At 43.0% G+C, this 22,852-nt stretch overlaps 1 protein-coding gene across 4 annotated transcripts in view; it reads right to left on the bottom strand.

Moving 5' to 3' along the window:
• The window catches only part of LOC138958698 (uncharacterized), a 53,559-nt gene extending 32,798 nt beyond the window's left edge, over window positions 1-20,761 (bottom strand). For 2 of the 4 annotated variants that reach the window (XM_070329927.1, XM_070329929.1), the window contains exons 1-2: window positions 20,596-20,756; window positions 13,595-13,911 (exon numbers count right to left, since the gene is read on the bottom strand). In XM_070329927.1, the coding sequence (XP_070186028.1) occupies window positions 13,595-13,759 (165 nt within the window). In that variant the 5' untranslated portion in view covers window positions 13,760-13,911; window positions 20,596-20,756. Of the gene's footprint in view, window positions 1-3,154; window positions 3,335-13,594; window positions 13,912-20,595 lie in introns of those variants that run through there. The other 2 variants (XM_070329930.1, XM_070329928.1) reach the window with 2 other exon arrangements.
• Window positions 20,762-22,852: the final 2,091 nt, after the last annotated feature.

The raw sequence follows: 22,852 nt of genomic DNA, 5'->3' as shown, positions 1-22,852 counted from the left end.
AGAGGTGAAGGTTAAAATACAGGTAGCAAAAATAACAAGATGGACAAAAAAGTTTCCCTTTCAATTTGTATTTTGACTGCGTTGTGAAATACAAATTAACCTTTTTCTTCGGAAAAGGTCAGATTCCAAGAATTAAGGCTAATTTTTTTTTTACACTGTTGACAAGTTGTTCAGTCTATTTCAATCAGTATGATTATGAGTGACATTTGTTTTGCGAAGACATAGGGTTTTGCATCTTGAAAAACAAAATGTTTCTGATGACAGCATCTCAGTATCCACAGGTAGGACCCTTCCACTAATGAACAGCACCTCACGCCCCGTTAACAACCCCCCCCAAGGTCCAAAGGCCGCTTACCGCGTTTATTAGGCAACAAGCAAGCTTTGATCCGTCTGATATTCACGTGAACAGGTAACAAGAAAAGGCGTTTCATCAGCGGGTGCTACCCCCGTGTTTCAAGAATCCATCAAAACAACGCCCGCGGCTACCCGAACCTCACAAACACCCTGACAATGAATGGGGGTAGGCCGAGGATGACGGGTAAAAGAAATGGAGGAGTACCCGGGGAGGATAACAAAATGGAGGGTTGGGCTGTGGGAAGGGTGAGGAGATAATTTCCGAGGTAACATTGAGCAATTGTGCTGGTACCTGTGTGAGCTTTCCACTTGAGAAGAGTATTGTTGGAAGCTTGAAGCAGGTACTACATTATGTCCCAGGACCATACTACGGACTCTATATCAAAGATTCTCAACACTCCAAAAACCCTTCCTGAACGAGCAATCCCAAGTCTGAATGAGTACTGTGTCAGGACGATACAAGAAACTTTTTGTTAAAGATACTCAACACTGACCCGGCCGTGTCATACCTAAGACTTTAACATTGGCAATCTAGTGGCTGCTCCGCCTGGCGTCTGGCATTATGGGGTTAGTGCTAGGACTGATTGGTCCGGTGTCAGAATAATGTGACTGGGTGAGACATGAAGCCTGTGCTGCGACTTCTGTCTTGTGTGTGGCGCACGTTATATGTCAAAGCAGCACCGCCCTGATATGGCCCTTCGTGGTCGGCTGGGCGTTAAAGCAAACAAACAAACAAACAAACTCAACATTGAAATAAACCTTACTGAAAGAGTAATTACAATGCTGAATGAGCTCAGACAAACACTATGACAACAAAGGCCGGTACTGTTAAAGCCTCTTATGAACCCATGAGAAAAACAGAACAAAAACATGAACTGTGACTGACAACGTCTTGAAAAGCTCGCTTCTTCGTTTCAGATTAAAAGTTGTCAACGATAAGGACTGTGACAGGGAGTTGACTTTCTAACTTTCTTTTCAATCGCTACATTTTACAGACACAAGTGGTTTCCGTCGAAAGCAAAGCATGTGTCATGCTCGCTCCTGAGGGGTTCGTTTTTGAGAAATGATCCCGAATCGTTTATTCGAGGAAGGACTTGTACATTTCAAGGACCTATCATGTTAACTTGACTTTCGATTCCGATTAAATAGTCTGGATAGAACTCCACCAGTGATATAACTGTAAAGTCAAACGTTTTGACGGAATCGTAAAAGACGCCGCACTGTAGAACGTTTCTTACCCCTCCCTCCTTCATTTTGCAACGAAAGTCGTTTGTGGCCAACTGAACTGAAAATAAAGGCAAAACTATGGATTTTAACGATCTGATGGGCTATCAAGTTTGATCGGTTAACTTGCATTTGTTTCAACAAGGCCGTTACTGACTTTTTCAGCAAATCCCCCTTCATCCTTCTTCGCCGCCTTCTGAAGACTTACATCACACTTCAAACTAAAACGGTACATACAAACTTAGGAAAGGGGGTGGGGTAGTAGTAGACAGAACTTAACTCTCCAGGCTAATCGTTCGCAGCGAAACTATAAGCAGTCGCCAAGGCAAACCGTCAAAAGCCATGCTAATCTCGCAAAACAAAATAGGAACAGAAAGGGCTGAGCCTATAGACAAAGTCGGCGGGTGAAGGATGGTCAACTGGTCAGCAGAAGGATGAGCCGCCAGGGGTCCAGCTCCGCGTGGCTTTGATGTCAGTGTGTCTGTGGTGGAGTACAGGTAAACACAGCCCGTGTTTTGGCGCCACCCTTTCCGCGCCATGTTTGCTGGAGGATTATGGGGCACGTGGCTGGTCACAGCGGTGGCCATTGTACTGTTCTGTACTACCGCATCCAGATCACTTGGCTTCAGTATTGAACACCAATTTTCGTTCTTTACTGCTGAGGAGACTTTCAAACCATCGTGACCATGTTTTCAGTTAAAACAATGATCAAAGCGTTGTGTGTTAGCCAGTCCGTCCACTGGCCAAAGTGACCCCAGAGAGTCCCAAGGCTAAAGACTTGAATGCACTTCTAACAAACTTGTTGGTACGAGTGCACAAATGAAGCTTATTTAATTACCCCAGGCATCTCCATCAATGTTCCCCTAAATAGACGGGCTAACGAATCAATACTTCGTTTTGTTGACTTGTCACTGGAACAGTACGTCATCGTTCGCCATTGAGAGCAAGCACACTGTTGAGCGGTGTGTACATGGTGTAACAGCCGGTGACCCTGATAAAAAGATCTCCCTTGTAAAAATAAAGACCTCCACCCCAGCTAGTCCTTAGCGTCAGCTGTCCGTGGCAGCAAGGGACAAATAATGAAGATTTTAATGACAGTTTGGTTTTAAGGGTTGTAAATTATCTGCTCTGGACAGCCATGGAGAGAGCATTTTGTCGTTTTGATATTAAGCTATCATAATCAAAACACTGGGCTTTTTCCCCCACAAGACAAGCAAAAGTTGCTTGTTTCATTTCTTAGTCTTATTCCACACTAACCTGGGAGACTGTAGTCTTGTATAACTCTCCCATCCTAATGAGTCTCGTCTTGTGAGAGTGAGACTTCTCTTCTCCTTCACTATCAGTTCTTAGGTTATCCTAATTCAGTTAATTTAGTACGGAACCGGGCAGGTGAGGTCAAATAATTATCATTTAGGGTCTCGAATGAACTGAAGACATGGATGAACCCATCGCAACTTTTTGCAAGTCAAATATATCACTAGAATTCACTGGTGCGTGTACTGCTAAAGATAAACGAGAAAACGGACCAAGAGCACTCAAAACAACCTGACATAGATTTAAAAAAATCGAACTCTACCTGTAAATAGCAGTCGACGAGCTGACGCATATTCCCGATCATCTTGAAAGATGTATAACAACTGAAGGCCTACAACCAACTAATTCAGTTAAGGATCTAACTTCAACCGTTCACACACGGTCACAGGCACTCTTTGTAAATATAAAACCAAAGCCAAGTCCATCACATCAGACCACAGTTGGTAAGAGTAGAAATGATCGCATGTTTTCCTCTTGAAATCATTCAATCAACTTCCCACTTCACCAACGATTCAACAAGTGATTTGCGTCAAGCAGAAGCGTGTAAGCAGGGGTATCCCCCTACAAACTGACGCCCAGTAAGCCAGCCGGCCGGTCTTTCGGCGGAAGCAGGAAAAGGGAGATTACCTTAGGCTTTATTGTCCTTGATCTTTCATGTCTTAAACGAGGACAGACCCGATATAACAGGTCGACCACACTTCACCTTGAATAGAATCAGCTATTACGATTCAACGTGTCGCTTATATTTGCTCTTTATTCATATGTAAATGAAATCAATTCCCTTCCTGTTTGCTTGTCATGTTCAATCGCCTGGAAGTTATTTAATGAACACAATTTTCGTCTACTTATTTAGTCGTCCTTCTGCCTGTTGGGTAAGAGTTTACCAGTCAGTCCGTCTGCTCGTTCATTTGTTAAGCCCTTCCAATATGCGCCTTGACACAAACCTTTTTCATCACCACATTCGTCCTTTCTGTTTGTCCCAGAGCTGCGCCTTCGTTAGTGAATACAGATTCAATGAGAGACACGCGAGAAGCTATTTTCAGTATCAGATAACGAGATGAAAAAAGGCGGTCAGAGCACAAGGCCATTGTGAGAAAGCGATATGTCAAGACAATCTTCCAAGAAAGATTAACCAATACTAATGAAACAATTATTCGTCTCGCATTCGCAAAGTGATCCTCATTTGATCTTGCAACAACCAAGCTAAGTCAGACATTATACTGAGGTGGGCTTGTGGGTAGTGAAAAGGACGGTGCAAAAATGAAATCGACTTTACGCCATCCGGCGTGGAGGGGAAGAAGTGCGATACACGGCAACAAAGCACCGGAAACCCCCTCTGTCTGAAGTGGGTAGGTCAACACAAAAAGAGCACTGTGTCCCTGACTTCTAACGCCTACACCGCTAATATTATTCTGTCTGATCAGCCATTTTGCTATCGACACTCTCGCGCACAGGTGTCACTACTGTCAGTATTCATGTGTCTGGGGGACGAATCTTGCGAACAGAAATGAGGCAAGCATGAAGCGGAAATACTGACTGCATCAATTGTTAGAGAGGAAATGGAAACTGTTGTTTTTGAAGAAGCTCTTGTTTAATGTTCGTAAATTTAAAATTCAAATGTCTTTGAGGATGCTCTCCCGTAAAGATGTCATGCAGAGTGCGTTACAAAGTGTGCCACGAAAAGAAAAATGCACTCCCATAACCCCTCGTTTAAAAAAAAGGCAATTGGTTTATTAACGATTTGTTTCAGACAAGGAAGGAAACATAAAATTTCCACTCGCTCTTTAGATGAGGAAATTATGATAAAAAATCAAATAAAATGCAAAATGACTATTTGCTAAAGATGTATACGAACGGTCATGAATCCGTTTTCACAAATGAAATTTGTTCTGTATAGGAATACTAGTAGTAGTACATGACTAGAGAAGAAAACTTTACCTCCATTCTATAGATCATGCAATACGGATCAAACCTTTTTAAAAAATGTTTTTAATTCTTCTTCAAACTATACAACGAATGGTCGAATTTTTAATTTTTACGATTCTCTTCAATTCTGAAGCGTAACTACTTTAAACAACACGATACGGAAACAACAAGCATAATTTCTCAAAAACAATTCAAGTAAAGAGCCAAACGATAATCAAGGCATTTCAACCAAATCAAAATGAAAGCCACCCGAGCGGAAACTGTTATCGTCACACCCAAGCGAAGAGGAAGCTTTTAGCACTCGTGATAGTGATAAATGATTGATCAAAACCGACATGGCCTACTTTCTACCTGAAAAAACCCTTCATGTATGATTAGTGCACCTTCCTGCTTCTAGCCCGGTCTCTAAGGCAACGAGACAAAACAACGATTAGAGAAATGAAATACGCTATTTGTGTGTGCATAACTAGGGTATCAGCAAAATCTGAAAACAGAAGAGGAGCTGACTAGATACAATGTAACGTAGATAGAGGTTCAACGCACAATACGTCGATTTTGTTCATTAACTGTCTGTGGAATAAAATTCTTGGAGATGTTTTCCTCCTAAACCCTGTCCTCCCCCCCCCCCCCACCCCATCCCTAGTACTGTTAAAGTTCTACGTGTAACAAGTAATTGCAAGTTGCTTTTAAAAATCGCTTATACATGTATGTATACATAAATGTATAAACCAGAAAGTTCAATGTATCTGTTTGTCCCTCTCCCTATACGGTATACCTCTCTCTATCTTTTTATATATTTCTACCTTGCCCCTCTCTCTCTCTCTCTCTATCTTTTTATATATTTCTACCTTGCCCCTCTCTCTCTCTCTTTATCTCATAGTCGACGACAACACCGGATGGTTACACACTAACAACCGGCCAGAAAAGAGTATGAAATGTAGGGACACAAAGCCGACAGCCACTCCTTTTCACCTCAGCGTTATGTATTGAAAGTCCCTCCATACCCCGTTAGCTAGCGGACGCACACACAGCTCAGTAACACACAAGTCGAGCTCACTAAAGCTTTTGGTGATTAATACATGTCTAGGTATGGTATGTCCGAAATCCGCATTCCTTCCCTGAACATGATAATGAATACATACATTCCATGGACAAGCCCCTGTGGTATACCAACAAAGAATTTCAGGCCTCAAGGTAATTTTGGGGTGACGTTTTGGAAGGGCACTGTCGGCCGTGAAGAATGTGTAGCAACTAGCATGAAGGTGTTAACACGACATTATCATTCTAAAAATGTGTACTTTGCATGGCTATTGTCATTCTGGCTGTCATAATAACTATATAAGTGAATTTTTTTCTGTCTGACTTGGTTAATGGATACAATAATGTGATTATATACTTCGCTCGGTCATTGACAAATCGTCGTTTGCCTTTGATTACCAAAACAAATGTTGACATTCCATATAAACTTGCAGTTTATGCTATTTGCCATGCCTATTCTACTGCGACCCCCCCCCTCTTCTGCATGTCTGCAGTACATGTACCTGAATAAGTTATCATACTTGATTTCTACCGTTTACCCATCTACCCCCTGCAATAATATATTTGGACCAGTACAATCCGATGGCAACTTTTTAACAAGATAAAGGTGTATCCTTCCTAAGCTCTCACTCCCTGATAGTGATATTTTTTTTATTATTTCTCTGAAACTGACTTTTTTTTTTACTACACTGTTTTGTCTCAATCTCTGCCCCGTCCCAAACCCCTCTATCTCCCTGAGAGTCGCACAATCTACAGATTCAGCCGCGAAATTCGAGTCAACTGTCTTCACCTTGTTGAATCTCACAACAGCACCGTGTGTTGATGTGACCTGCTCTAAATCGAGAAGACCACATCCTACCACTGCACACAACCCCCCTTTCCCCTTTCCCCATCCACCTCTTCTATCTCTCTGCTGTTCTCCAGGTGTCGTGAAAAGAAGTCCATTGTCACACCTGAAGCTATTGTCCTCCTTCACCTGAAGAAAAATTGATTGGCTTTGAGTCTCTCTCTCTCTCTCTCTCTCTCTCTCTCTCTCTCTCTCTCTCTCTCTCTCTCTCTCTCTCTCTCTCTCTCTCTCTCTCTCTCTCTCTCAGGTGTTGTCTACCTTCCCGTCACACCCCCCCCCTAAACAATTTTTTTTTAAAAAGCCGCTATAACCTGCAACAAAGCTGACAAGTCGTGAAAGCTCCTGTTGTCTGGACGTTGTCCAATCAATAGAACGCTCAGGGTCATGACCCCGTGCAGACCCTGCCGCTGACCGCAAGCTAACGATCCGTTCCGGTGTCCCCAGCAAGACAAGAGTTGTGCACGAAACAGGTGAGAACAAAGGTGTGCAGACGCTGCCAGTCTCTCCTCCTCCCCTCCCAACCCTCCTCCCCACTGTTTCTTCCTTCCCTGAGTGTTGCAGGAATAGGTGAAATTCAAGATGTGCAAGGACTGTCAGCCCCCCCCCCTCCACTTCCAACGTTACCTCCTCCTCTCAGGTGCGCACGGTATAGGTGAGGTTTAAGATGTGCAAACTCTGTCAGCCCCCCTCCCCCTCCATGCATTGTGCACAAAACAGGTGAGAACAAAGATGTGCAAACCCTGTCGAACCTCTCTCCTCCCCTGGCTTTGCTTTTTACCTGGGCACACGAACAGGGACTGAAAAGGAAGGAAGGACGGAAGGACGTGAAAGGACTGGAGGCGGGATTCAATGCTGGGAGGAAGGAAGAAGGACAGAAAAGGAACTGGATAGAGGTGGGACAAAAAGGTGGGGATTTGGGGAGGGGGGGCTGGCTTCAATGGGCCTTTGCCGGACAATAAGGGGTCCTGATTATCCACCTGAAGACCTGAGTCACGTCCACCCCTTACCATCTGGTGCTGGCCAGGACAACGAATCTGAGGACATCTTCTCCCCCTTTTACTCTGCCTTCCACATGATTGTCCGAAGAGAGCATGCATGCATTGATCATACACAAGACTCTGAAGTACTTTTTTTTTCTTTTCGTTTCTCCATCCTCCCTCGTCCTTTGGTCGTTAGACTACTGTTCCTCACAGAACACTGACCATACACGGGGAGGCTGCCGTGAAGCGTGAATGGCTGAGCAGAATAAAAAGGGGTTTCATCGTCTGGATTCAAGCCTGATTACCTTCCCCCTATTCCCCTGAAGTCCAGCATCCCTCGTAGACGTTGCCTCTTCTTTCCCTGCCCGTCTGATTCTCTTTTCTAGCTCAGTATCCTGATTGGTTTATGGCAATTTGGAGACGAATACGATCACTGAACATTGTGCTCTAAGCTCAGCGTCTTTTTGCTAGATTGTTTTTTTTCCTTTCTCCTTCAGTGCGTATCAACCATGCGCTACCATAGCTTTTTACGATATGAATGCTCTGATTGAAGACTATATCAACTGATCCAAGCCTAGCATCTTTGTGTGATTATTTTCCATTCTTGTAGACTCAATCGGTATTGACCATTCGCTACTATAGCCATTGTCCAACGGAAGGCTTAAAGCAGAGAGCAGATGGAAATCCCCATTGTACCTTTATTAATGCACCTGGTCTCCGCTCTGACAATGAATCAAAGGACGTTAACTTCCGCTGATTAGCAAAGGCCTCAATCTCGTACATTAATCTGGCAATCCGTAAGCTTAACAGACTAAAACGACTTTCTTGACTAAATTTCTGCCCAACTATATCTTGCTTCAACTTCAAAATACAAAGGAATGGAAGCATTAAATTAGGAAAAGGCAAGACCGTTTGCTTGAGAAGAATTGTAAGCCAAGTAGTCGAGCGGTACACGCTGTCCAATATAGGTCAACGTACACTAATACTACAATACTTTAAAAGCAGCTGTGACCGTGACAATGTGAAAGTTAAAGTAAGACCCCTTTAGAAGCAAGGTCATAATACTGCCATTGCGTAAACTATTAATCATTATAATTACAGTCCAAATAGCCTGACATCATCGAAGGTTCGAGAATGAACAAACTTTGCAAGCCATCTGTACACAAACATATTTTACCGTGCTAGCTCACCATTAGGAAATGAATACTCCTACTCCTACTAGAGACCCTGGCCATTAGAAAAGGATGAATGTAGCCAGAGGATAAGAGAGGCTGACCATTAGACTATGAATGCAAGCCGGTGAGTTGAGTGACCACGCTGATGACCACAATGGTCAATGCAGCGCTCGTCTCGTGGCTACGCGTGTCCAGGGCAAAGACAGCTGGACATAGTGTCACGCTCCGGAACGACGCTCTGATTGGCTGCATGCAGGTGGACAAAGGTGTGCAGTGCTGTGAAAGGAGGGGGAAAGAAAGGACAGGTAGCGAAGGGGAAAATGTATAATGAAAAGGAAACTGTAGACCTTGACAGTGAGAACAGAGGAGAAGCGTGGAGACTGGGGACAATGGGTCAAGTGCCACAATGGGACGGCAAATGAGCTCTTGTCACGCCGTCAGATCGGCCCAAACGCTTCACAAGAACACGCACGAATACAGACCATATGTCGGAGAAAAACACTGCAACACGTGGACACAAACACCGACTGTGAGACATAAGACATGCAAAGAGGTAGAGAGAGAGGGAGAGAGAGAGAAGGAGAGAGGAGATAGACAGAGACAGAGAGAGAGAGAGACAGAGACAGAGAGAGAGAGACAGAGAGACAGAGAGAGAGACAGAGCGAGAGAGAGAGGAGAGAGAGAGAGGGTTTTTTTCCGTCAAGTTAGTGTGCAAAAGACAGACAGAGAGACATAGCGACAGAATGACTGCAAAGAGCCGAGGACCACAAAAAGGCACAATAAAACTGACCCCTGTCCTTAAAACCAACCCAATGTCCAGCTGCAAGCTGGCCATAGCCCAAGCTGGCGCCAAAAAAAGAAACCTGAGCTGGCCCTCGGACCTCTCTGTCCCCAGGCCATCTGTCCAGCCGAAGGGATAGCACGGACCCAAGCAGAGGAGATTCAAAACTCTATTAGTAACTGTCCCAACGCTGACAGACCACTTGTTGAGGTGTCCCCATGAAACAGGTTCGGGTCACCGAGCTACTGGACATTGAGAAAGAACGGGCAACGCTGGCGTTGACACCTGTTGAATTGAAAACCGAAACAGGTTCACAATGGTCTGATGATTTGAAAACAAAAACAGGTTTTACTGAGGCCTGACCGACTGAAAACAAAACAGGTTTCACTGAGGTCTGACCGACTGAAAACTTAACAGGTTGCATTGTGGTTGGATGGATTGAAAACAGAAACAGGTTTCAAAGTAGCTATCACTGAGTGTCTTTGACAGACCAGAAGCCGGAACATAGCCAACAAGTTGAAACCCAGACAACAGGAGCTGATTTTCAGCGGCGTAATGAAAAGAAAAGACAAACAACATTAACACTAATTGGCACTACCAAGGTATTTTTTGTCAATTCTGAATTGACAACTATTGAACAGACTCGACTTAACGGGCTGCTAGTGAACACAAATGCATGAATAATTCAAACATGTGAGTAAATGCTTCCTTGTCTTCTTAGTCTTCCACTTGAAAGCACCGCCGACTACAACGTCTTTCTAACGATCCGACATCCCAAACAATTTCCTTGATTATAGCTGTTACTAAACAGACTTTCTGGATTGCATACATTGAAATAAATCAGGTGTACTGTACTCTTTTAAGTACGCTTCTTAGCGATCATTTGCCTGTATAATCTGATTGGACTTGGAGAAAGACAAGGAATAGAAAAGCCGACATAAACACACACAATGACGTTGCCCATGGCAAAACAACAAACAACGTCTTCTTATTCTTACACAGCACGATAAAACAACAGCCCACACCCCATCCCAACTTGTATTTTTATGTTGATATAGATCTACATTTTGGCAACCCGTGCTTCATGCAACATTCACGTGCAACACATAATACACGGTGTTCCACAAACGAGACCGCCACAGATCTATAATCGGCATTGCCCATTCGCTTGGCACTGCCAAGCGCTCTGCTAAGTACCCTTCTCGGCACCTCCCCTCCCTCCTTCTCCTTGAGCTGACGTTCTCTCTTCTGGACACTGTTCAGAAAAACTTATAAGGTGTGACAGCTTTGGTAGGTTTGTTTGTTTGTTTGCTTAACGCCCAGCCGACCACGAAGGGCCATATCAGGGCGGTGCTGCTTTGACAATATATAACGTGCGCCACACACAAGACAGAAGTCGCAGCACAGGCTTCATGTCTCACCCAGTCACATTATTCTGACACCGGACCAACCAGTCCTAGCACTAACCCCATAATGCTAGATGCCAGGCGGAGCAGCCACTAGATTGCCGATTTTAAAGTCTTAGGTATGACCCGACCGGGGCTGGAACCCACGACCTCCCGATCACGGCGGGGCGGACGCCTTACCACTAGGCCAACCGTGCCGGTCCTTTGGCAGGTAAGCTGCAATCACACGCAATTTCTGATTGTATCACGCTGGAATGGTCGGTCTACGCCTCCGCTATTTTTCGGCTTGTAAGATAGAATCACTCGCTAAAGACATTCCTTCGAAAACGGAAACACCCCAACACGACGAAGTAATAATTATTGCTTCCGTATAAGCTACGAAGTACAAATCAATCATAGGAAAATCGGTCATGGACATCACCAATGATTTGCATGCAATGTTTTCGTTTGAAGACCCGCGCATTTAACTGAACATTCATTATCTGCCAACCTGTATAAAAGTATCTTTACAATCTTGATAACTGTGTCCAAAACATCTTAACAATTATGCAGAAATCGTGCGGACGGTCTGACCCCAAAACGTATTTGAATTTTGCAAAAAGAACGAAAAACGTATAGTTCGGAACGATCTCATGCCAAAAACGTGTTGACGAACTGTCAAACTATTGCCGTATGGTTTTAAGGAAATGTCTTTTAACGAACTGCCACTCAGACCCGTTACCCTTACATAAGTCCCACCAACAAGCCAAATACTTGTTACTTACCGTTCAATAGCCCACAGCAAGGAAACCCTCCAAGTCTCTCTCTAGCGAACAATGACCGAGTAAAAGGTCGAAGCCGAAACTTTTGTACCAGTGTCAGACTTTCAAGTGACACATGGTGTTGGGAGTGTTTGCGAACGGGACCTAGGAGGAGTAAGCTGCCAAGCTAAATGTCTCCAAGCTAATCAGTCCTCGAGTGGCTCTTCACTCTAAAACTAATCAATCCAATACCAAACTTTTTCTAACAGCTAAAAACACTCTCGCTTTTCTTCTCGGCAATGGTTGCGTTAAAGATAAACGAGGTAAGCTGTGAACAGAATAGCGCGGTTTGGCCGAAGAACCATAGCAACCTGCAAGCGTTCGTCGCAAAACTGCCCAAACACGAAAGGCCTCCAGCTCCTCGTCTTCCCTTCACTCGAGGAGGTAAGAAGACATACACAATGCCAGCCCAAGGGCAACAGGGATATACCACGGTCCCCGAAACAATGGGGAAAGTGCCCCCTCCGGATAACCTGCAGGTCTCGGAGGTCCTGTTACTATCGAAGAAAGAAGAGGACGACCGATAGCGACGGAGCATTGCCTCTGACCCTCTGCGACTTTCCTCTAAACTTTGGGATAACCTGTAGCTGTGAGACAATGTCTGGATTGTAGCACGGAGAATGCTTCCCAGAGAGCCGCATGTGTCTCTGGAGCGTTCAGTTTGACTTTTATTTCAGGGCCGAAATCAGTCCCGAGTCCTTTTAAAAGGAAAGGAAAATAGTCTTTAAACTGTAAAGAACACATATTTGTGTTCTCAATAGCCTCTGGCTGTGTGTCCACTAATTCCTTTTCGGTAGGACTAAATACCCACACAAAGACTCAAAGAGAAAAAAAGTGCAGAATTGCAGAGTTATAGATCGGCATTACAGCATTGTATTCTTTAGGCTACGTTTTCCTTGTATTAAGACGATGGAGTTCATGATTGTGCTAAAGAGAAAGAGTTCAAACTTTCCTTCCTCAATAGAAAATAAAGAAACACACATGTGTGTTAATCACAGGGAAAGGCTTATGTCTGGCTGCGACCTGAGGAGAGACCACAGGTAGGTCGAAGGTCCTCAGTCTTGACACGGGAGAAGGTCTGATTAGAAGCGGGTGTCGGGTAGATTAATCAGGGTACTCCAACTACGGGTGATTATAAAACAACAGTCCACAATAAGCAGATTTCTTTGTCGGCAAAAGGTCGCAAGTCGGATACAAGTTGGGTTGGGTTACACCTGATACGGAGAGTGGTTTGTGTCTGTGGAAGGATGTTTAGTTGGCGAACAATAGACAATTTGCTGCTTTGCATTAATCGCCTTATATCAATCCCAGGAAGTGATAAGAAGCACTGTAAACCTGCCAGCAGGAAAAGCAGCTTCACCAAGAGTATCGGATGCAAATGTTGTGAAGCCTCTTAAAGTCTTATCATCTGATTGCCAAAATGTTAGGTCTTCTCAGAGAGTACCGATAAGGACGACAGCGATGATGATGACGATGATGATTTTATGATGGTGGTGATAAAATTGAGCTAAATAGATCTTAAACATATCAACCAACTGTTATAGTTAGATGTGTACACATTGACAGGCAATATACTCGTGTGTGTGTATGTGAGAGTGCGTGTATGTGTGTGTACACGCACGTAATATGTATGTTGATGTGAAGTGTATACAGGGAATACAAATACTTACATCAAACCATCCATTCCAACCAACCCAAGACAAAATATAGATCCACCATCTCTTCTAGTTCTATAGCTTTCCCACTCACCTGCACGGCACAGTTGACGAAACAGTTATTCTCTCCAGGCGCATTTCGCAGTCCTTTAGTTGCAGAGAAGGCGATACTGTTGTGTCTGTCCCACGTATCGAAATAAGGGCTGGGGCAATTTGCCGGCAGCATATAGTCCAGATCATCCGCAGACTGATCCGCCATGTTGGTAGTTTAGTTAGTAGTTGTCACACAAATCTGCATTGCTACTCCAAGGGTTAAGGTAATCCACGGTAAGGTCTTGGTGACGAGATATCCATTGCTATGAACGATGGGAGTTGAAGAGAAATATCCACTTGAAGGCTTCAGCTCACCATCTGAAAAATGTAAGACGTAAGATGAACACAAATGTTGGTGAAAAATGAAAACACAATGCATTAAAATGTTGGTGAAAAATGAAAACACAATGCATTAAAGTAAAAGTTCTGTTATACATGATACTATGTTTGTATACTATTAACGTACTGAGAGTTTGAAACTTTTCCTCCAAAAGGATGGTGAACAAAACACATAATTATGATGTCAAAACAAAATCACTACACTATTTTCAAACGTAACGTCAATCTTTTAAAGGAACAGAATAGAAACAAAAGAACGCTTCTTAGACACAATGACGCGGTCGTATGTTTTGTTACGTTGACGAGCACAAAAAACACGTACGTCCAGCGCCTCGACTGAAAAGGATTTCTCTAAAACCCTGTTCAACAAGGTAAAAATGGCGACAGTTGCCTTACTCTCACAGACAATACAGATGACTAAACGTAACAAGCATCACCATCTAAAACTGTATTCCCCAACATCACAGTTACACACACGCAGAAGAATGTCGCAGAAAATCTTCCCCGCAGGTCTCGTTGACTCAGGTCAACGAAGCCATAGCAACCGATACAACACGTTAAAAATAACTCGTGGGGGAATTTCGATGTGGCGCCCGCGATGGCGAAAGCAGCGCAAAACAATCGTTGTTGATGCTTACGGGCGGAAAACCACCGTGAGTCACGCTTAGCGAAGTAACTCCAGGTGTACAGACCAATGCATGCGCCGTGTTTTATAACGCCGTGATCGATACCGCACGATGTACGTGCATCAGCCATCGCGCTTCTGTCGTGGCGGGGAAGCGCTCGATTTCCACTTCCCAGCTGACGCGCCGACTTTAAAAAAAAGTCTCCCTCTTTCCGAACGGAGGGGAGTCCGACAGCAGCTGTTTATTGCCAAGTTGCCAGCCGAATCGAATAATAACCTTGTTGTGGCCTGAAGCGATAATGTTTTCAAATTTATATCCTCTTGGACTGCTGTGACGAATCGGTGAATACAATTTGAAAATAGGGGGAAGACAACTAATGAGTAATGACGGGTTTTACGTTTCCATGAATACACTTGGGTGTGGAAACTGACGTTGTTGTCGGTAAACGCCGGTTAGAATGAGATGATAATCACATCATCGCAGTGCCACGTGTTCCGGATCGCTGGACGCAGGTGATGCAAGAACGCCAGACTGGCACAACGGAATAATTATGAAACATTGTTGCACAACTGTTGCCGGTTGTGACGATTTACCATGAAAAAAAAGAAGAAAGTTTACAGGTCCGTTGATGAAAAGACGTTTATTTTCAGAGGGTACAACCTGACATGTTATGGAAGAAAAGGGTGGGAGCCAGAAGGTTTTACATGCAGTTCAGATTTGTATTTATAAAAAAGAACCCACAGAAATATTAATTAATAAACAACACACAAAAACGCCAATAAGTGTCTGTTTCTGCAAGGACGGTAAAGGAGTTGTAAGTACATATGACTTCCTTTACTTCCGATAATGTGGCCTGGGTGGCCGAGTGGTAACGCACAGTTTGCGCTCGGGTCAGGGCGTTAGCAATTTTCTCCCCCTTTTCCTAACCTAGGTGGTGGGTTCAAGTGCTAGTCTTTCGGATGAGACGAAAAACCGAGGTCCCTTCGTGTACACTACATTGGGGTGTGCACGTTAAAGATCCCACGATTGACAAAAGGGTCTTTCCTGGCAAAATTGTACAGGCATAGATAAAAATGTTCACCAAAAATACCCGTGTGACTTGGAATAATAGGCCGTGAAAAGTAGGATATGCGCCGAAATGGCTGCGATCTGCTGGCCGATGTGAATGCGTGACGTATTGTGTAAAAAACATTCCATCTCACACGGCATAAATAAATCCCTGCGCCTTGAATATGTGAGCGATATAAATTGCATAAAAAAAATCCCTGCGCTTAGAACTGTACCCACGGAATACGCGCGATATAAGCCTCATATTGATTGATCGATTGATAATGAGACGTTGACGGTGATGGGTGAGGAAGGGGCAGTGCAAACAAACAGGAGGAGAGTGTGTCGTGATATGACAGCAACACTATTTTCACCTGCCAGAGAAAATAAACACTACCTGCAGTTTTAACTGCAATTCACCAGTCCTGTCACCTTTTGATAACCGCACCAAAGTAGAGCAGGGTTTAAATATCGCATCTACCAAGGCTGCAGTTCTTAATCCACGAGCAGAGAAAACTGACGGGTGTCGATAAGAAAGATACTGGTAATCATTTAGGTCAGGTATGAAAAGCTGTGTGGGTGACCACGTGGCACGTCTTGGAGTGTGAAAAGAGGAAGTAGTTAAATGACAGGTGTATTGCCTACCTGTTCATTAATCCCACTATTTATCTCCAACGAAGGGTGAAATGAAGTGTAATATCAGTCACGAGGCACGTGAAACTGAGTAAATAAGACGTGATAAATGTATGTGCAGCTGCACTCGGTGGAAAAAAGGTAAATGATCAAAACATAAAACAAAACAAATTGAGACAGGGGTAATTTTTTGAATAAATTTGATTTGATTTGTTATTCATACCAACAATCCCAAACGATCACCAGATTCATAATTTCAATTTGTCTGTTTGTTCCTCTGTGTAATTTTTTGTCTCTCTCTCAAATAAATGTTAACATGACTGTCCCTGTTTGGCTTCCTCAATCGCAGAAAACTGTTCCGTCATGTCGAAATGGATATGTTTTTCTTTCTATTTGGTTGTACGCACTGTGACGCCAATAACTGTCTTAAATTTCCGAAAATATCCAAACAATATATGGCAATGTGGGAACATTTGATAAAGTAAATGAACTCCTTGCACCAAGAGACCATTATATATATTAACCCTTGAATTAACATGCTTTGTCCTTCAAATGAACTAATCGGCAATTATTCTCTTCGTTTAGTTCTATTTTTGAATGGAATCCCATCAGGTGAGATTAAACAGGCGCCCCTTTCCGACCAAAGGTCAAGAAAAGGGGCATTTTTATGGACAAAACCAGACATTCTACCCTGATCAACCATCAAATATATTTTTTCGGTGTGTGCGTTTTTGACTTCACAGCAATTAAAAAGTCTTTGTGTGCGCTCAACGTTGTAGCAAATGATATCCTCTTCTCTGTCTGATTGTTGTTACGTATTCTGACTCTTTTTATTATCTTGTTTAATTGTCATATATTTGTTTATTTATGTCTTCAGAGTCCCTCCTCTTGTTTGCTTCATTTATAGATGTCCACGCCGTCGTAACCGACGCCAATGTTTTCAACGATCTTACCTCCTGTGACAGATTTTTCAATCGATTTTTTTTCACTCTTCTAACTTTATCCGCTGATCTAGTTGTCCTTTCCCTAAACTTTTCTTCTTATTTCATTTTATGGTTTTGCAGATGTATCTGTCGACTTATTTTTTCTTTCACTTGCCGTTTTTTTTATTATCTAAAAAAAAAACTCACTAAAAGTTCTGTTTCTTCTAATAACTGCCATGTTTTTTTTGTAATGACAACGTTCGTGTTGAAAACTCACGAAGTCAGAATCTAGAGGATCAGTAAAGTATTGTCCTACTAGAGAGTGGCCAGTGGTCGCAACGTTCAGCCAGCCCCACTGGACGCAGGGCAAGCGACAAGCGGACCCAGACCTGGCGCCAAGCCAACAAAGTAAGGGGACCCCACGCTCTGCCCGATCTTTTCAACCCCAACCCCCATACTCACTGCCCCCCCCCCCCCCCCCGTGTCACCCAAACGCTTTTCTCACTCTGTCACCAAAGCCCCCCCCCCCCCCCCATTTCCTCCCCAAAGCCCCAAGGCCTTACCTGTCTTGGCAGCCTGCCAGTTTTACCTGGCCCGTTGCCCCTGTACAACGTCAACGCACGCCGCAGCAGTGCTTCGCAGGGCCTTTCTGTTCGCCCACCTTTTCCAACGAGTCCCCTTCCCCTGTCCCCCGCCACAACGTGACAAACAGACCGTACGTAACGCTCTTATAGCGTCGTGGAGCGTGAAAATGCTTCAGTCTTTTTTGCACGCTCGTGCCTTTTCGTGGTCTGTGTCTTTTTGGAAGTACAGTGGTATATAGTTTCTATTTTATCACCTACAGAATTGTGAGAAAATCGAATCTTACAGCAAAAAAGGAGGGGACAACAAGAATGATAATTTACTGGAACGTGTTTTTTTTTTTACACAAACAAGACATTGGGTCCATGTACTTGCGAGTGTCTTGTTTTGTAAAAAAAAATTAAACGTCCCAGTAACTGACCATTCTTGTTTTTTTATTCTTATTTTGTAACGTTTGCAGTCTGATTTTGGATTATTAAAAGGGAGGGGAGTCCGAGTGTTAACTTACCATTGTTGTAAACGAACAGACGTCATGAACAGAAAATCTGAAAGAGCAAGACCTTAAAAAAGGTTGGGAGGGGGGAATCTGAAATTGAGGGGCCTTGAAACTGTATAATACTTAGTGTTTCTCTAGTTCGCGTCTGAACGGTCGCGTTTCTTGACCATTTGTTACGCTGTCCACTCCGGTCGATCCTTCGTACTCAAGCCATGCCCGGTCACGCGAAAATAATTCTGTGTGGCCATGCGCCCTCTAATTTCCCCCCCCCCCTCCCCATTTTTGCAGGAGGCTTGGTTGGTTGGTGTAACTGTAAGTGGGGTGGCTATTCTTGGGGGTGGGCTTCTCTCGTACTATCTCTGCTCAACTGGATAGAGATTGTTACCCCACCCCCTCCCTCAGCTTTTGGCGACGGTAGGATAAAATGTTTATGCAAGGTTTTTGCCCGGCAAACCCCTCCGCGCAAACAGCTTTTCATAAAATGTCGGCGAAGCCTTCTTGGCTAAGTGGGGGCAGGACAAACAGCTGATAGGTACCGCAGAAAGAGTGCTTGCAAAATGTGCATGATGTATTGTGCACAATAATATATTGGGGAGGGCCAGTTTGGGTGTCGGTGGAATAGTGTTTAAATAACAGTGTACAAAAATGGGATGTCTTATATTTACTTACACCAGCTATTAAGGGGTTGCAGCTTTATTTACATACAGTGAACTCAGTAATGTATGCATGTGCAAAATTAAAGACATTATCCAATCCTGTTTCTGAGAAGAGTGTGTGTGTGAGAGAGAGAGAGAGAGAGAGAGAGAGAGAGAGAGAGAGAGAGAGAGAGAGAGAGAGAGAGAGAATTGAGTTGAATTGAACTTTATTTAACAAGAGAGAGAGAGAGAGAGAGAGAGAGAGAGAGAGAGAGAGAGAGAGAGAGAGAGAGAGAGAGAGAGAGAGAGTATTTAATTTATCTTTTTAGTTTAGAGTACAGCATGTATGATCTACCTCACCAGGGAGAAACAAAAACAATAAACTACAATAAAACAGAGTGTGGACTCATTAAGAAGAACACACATGGAGCTGCATATTTCTATTGATAAGCAACTTTAGGATACTGAAAAAGCTCATTGATAACACTACCAGGTGTGACCTCATATTCACAGGACCATTGCTAAAATCAATGTTAATGCCTGCAACTAGATGCACGATCAAAAGGTCGTGAGCAATTTGACTGCAACATTATAATTGTTTAGACACAATATGTCACCACAAACTAACCCATAACATAATCATCCCAAAGCTGTTCACTTGTGCAGTACCCAGAAGTAAACCATCATGTATGCACTTACCATAACATAATTCACACTTCTCCACATCTGGAGCTAATGTACAATATCATACAATGTAATGTTATTTAGAAGGTAACTTTTCATAATCTAATTCTAATGCATCAACAATTTAAAATTTCAGATATATGGTATTGGTAGTACAATCATTTAAGTAAATGATGATTATTATTTAACATAAATATGGACGGTTATACCATAAAAATACAATTCAGAGTCATTAAACAAATTCCTTGGTTTGCTTAAACTAGTTAAATTCAGTTATCCATTGGTAAAAATGATAGTTACATTAATTCAAACAAGCAAAAATCAAACCAGGATAGTCACACTCAGAGTGAAATCATTCTGTATTCAAAATATACACCAGCAATACTTTTTTCTAAATATTTAAATAAAAGATCCAGTATCATTTAATTCCTAATAAAAATACAATGGAGGATGTCTTTTACTATAACAGATACAGTAACCACAATACTGTTTAACTTTAAATAATACCAATACTAATAGAAATACATTAAATAACAACCATAATAATCAAAACAACCATCATATAATGTATATTGTGATTATCAAACATTCATCTTCCTTTTAAAATTCAAAACAGTAAACAGGTAAGTACAGTACAGCTCCACCGAACAGTTGCCCCCGATTCGCACCAGTGACTGTTTGAAACACGACCGACTTGTGTCTAGTCCTCGACAGCGTCGAAGCCGGAACAGTGCCGTAGCTGTTTACAATCTTGCATCATAACAACAACCACTTCAAACTTCGAAACACGCGCATTCTTGCATTAATTAATATAACGAACAAAAACTTACTTTTGTGCGCAGTTGATTACGAAGCTAGACTAGATGAAAACTAAAATCACCTGAGAGAGAAAAGCAGACGGCAGTTTTACCTGTGGAAGGGGGCTTGGCTGTACACGGCAATCGAGTTCGTCCCCCTTCAGTTGACATGACAGTGACACACACACACACCAGTTGCCGGTATCGACAAATAAGAACAGATTCAAAATGAAATCTTACCGTTTCGTCTTGGGTGAATAGTACGATCCAAATCAGGCAATCGAGTTGAAAACGTTACTCCGAAAACACTGTTAGTACATCCAAAGAGCGGAAGCCTGGCGCACTAACACAAAACACAGTGGGACGCACACCTCGCCATGGCAGTGAATGCAAATGATCGCGCACGGATACTTGTGAGTCACTGGCGAACAATAGCCGCGTTGCGCTGTCGCTGCGCGCGGGAGTCGAAAGAGTCCGAGGATGCATCGCAAACAAAAAACCTTCTTTCTCAGATCTTCGGCTGTTACATACATGTACGTGCATATGAGTGATCCTAAAAAAATATGCACTGAACTTATTTATCGTTTTCTCTCCGGTTTTTGAGTAGTAAGCGAGTGTCACTTGAGGGTCACAAGCTACCTGTACGCTAGCCGTACGCACACCTGAGGCACAATGGATCCCGTTAGCGGGAGAGCGCGTGGTTGGCGCGTTGCGGTAAACGTTAGCGCTAAACTCGAGCTTTTCTTTATGGATGTCAGTCAGAGAACTTCTTTTTCGTAGTAAGGTTTTTGGTTTGGCCCGGTGAAAACAGAATACACATTGGAAATGTTAATGCTTCTCTTTATCTAGACTAGTGCCAGCGAAATTATTACCTATCTTGGTCGTGAGAAACTATAAATCGAACAATAAACTTTTCCCCCGTTGTCCCTGTTTCGACGATGGACAATGAAAAGCGGTTGACAGTCGAAGAAAGAGGGGGTTGTTTTCAGGTGTTTGTAAAACGCTGGGTTAGGAACGTGCCCAGACTTATTCTAACAGGAACCAGTAAAATCTGGGTTTATGTGACTGTTTGAAGAATAGATCGGTCGATAACTTGAGTTTCTTTTTGCTCAGGAAGAGCGAAAAAAGATCCGGTTCAAGTTGCATCACCCTTGAACAAGTCTGGGCAAAGAGAAAGATATATATATATATATAAACAAATGTAGTCCTGCTTGTTAATTTTGATGTTCACAATTAAAGCAACATTTTTCCCTTGCTGTATTGAAACGACTTGTTGTCGCGCACAATATTTCTTTTAAGAGTTTAATTATATCGTCTTCTCTCGGATCCTTTTTTTTTGGGTAGATTTTTTTTTTAGCGCTGCGTTGCGAAAGGAATAGGTGTTGGTACTTATCCTTCGTTTTATTTTGAATGTATGTGAACTTATTTACTCCACTCCTTTTTTTCTATTGGAGGTTTATGTCTGATTGTATCTTTCGAAAAAAGATAATCATCTGATTGTATTCCTCGGTAACTAAATTGTACACACTGACTTGGGTGCAACACACTTGGTGAAATACAAACGCAAACGTTCTAACGTGTGTCATTACATCACTGTATGACAAAGAGGGGTGAGCAACAAGTGTGTTTGCTTATTTTTTTTAGTGCGGTAAGCCGTGGCTGGTTCAAAGTCAAAACGCAGAATAGCGATAATTGAACGGTAAACAATACCGTCACTGCGATAAGACAGTCAACAAAAGACCTAGCGGTGAGATACCAGCTTTCTCGGCTTTCACACACACCTCTTTCATCTCGCGGCGTCCATCATCGATGTTATAAGGTTGCAGTCTATTGCCCTTCATGTTTATCCTAACAGGTCCCCCGTGACTCACTTTTGATTGGCCTTCGGCCACGGTTGACGTAACCTGATTGGCTTAGACAGGCTGGACACACAAGATGTGGGATCGGAGTGTGCGTATAGTCTCTATTCATTCACACTTCGATTGTCATTGAGTGATCGAGAGTGTCGGTCTGTTTGTTGTCACAGCTTGTGTGTGACGGCCCGAGTGTGCGTCAGAGGGAAAGCATTCAAAAACGATGTTGACGACGACGACGACAAAATAGTTTTAACGCCTACTGCCTCTGCATGAAATTTTCTGGCTATTTTTTTTTTAAACGAAATCAACACTGACCGGCCATTCATTCCTGAGTGTGATTATTTCATATTTTGTCCGCGCCTGTTAACTTTATCGGTTTTTTTATGTCGCTCTTCTTATGTCCCCCTCTCCCCCCCCCCTCTCTCCATGATATGTATGTACGATAAAGTTTTAGTGGATACCACTGCCATAAGATCAATACAGACACTGCGCTTATTCTTAATAGGCTATTAAGAATAAAGACCTCGGTCGTTTTGTGTCCAAAAAGGAAAGAAAGAAATGAAGAAAGAAGGCTATATATAATGAAATAAGAGAGAAATAAAGGAAAGAAAGAATGCAAGAAAAAGGGGGAAAAAAGAAGA

The sequence above is a fragment of the Littorina saxatilis genome, linkage group LG2 (assembly GCF_037325665.1).
Source record: "Littorina saxatilis isolate snail1 linkage group LG2, US_GU_Lsax_2.0, whole genome shotgun sequence".
Taxonomy (NCBI): domain Eukaryota; kingdom Metazoa; phylum Mollusca; class Gastropoda; order Littorinimorpha; family Littorinidae; genus Littorina; species Littorina saxatilis.
This window is presented reverse-complemented; position numbering and strand designations above follow the sequence as displayed.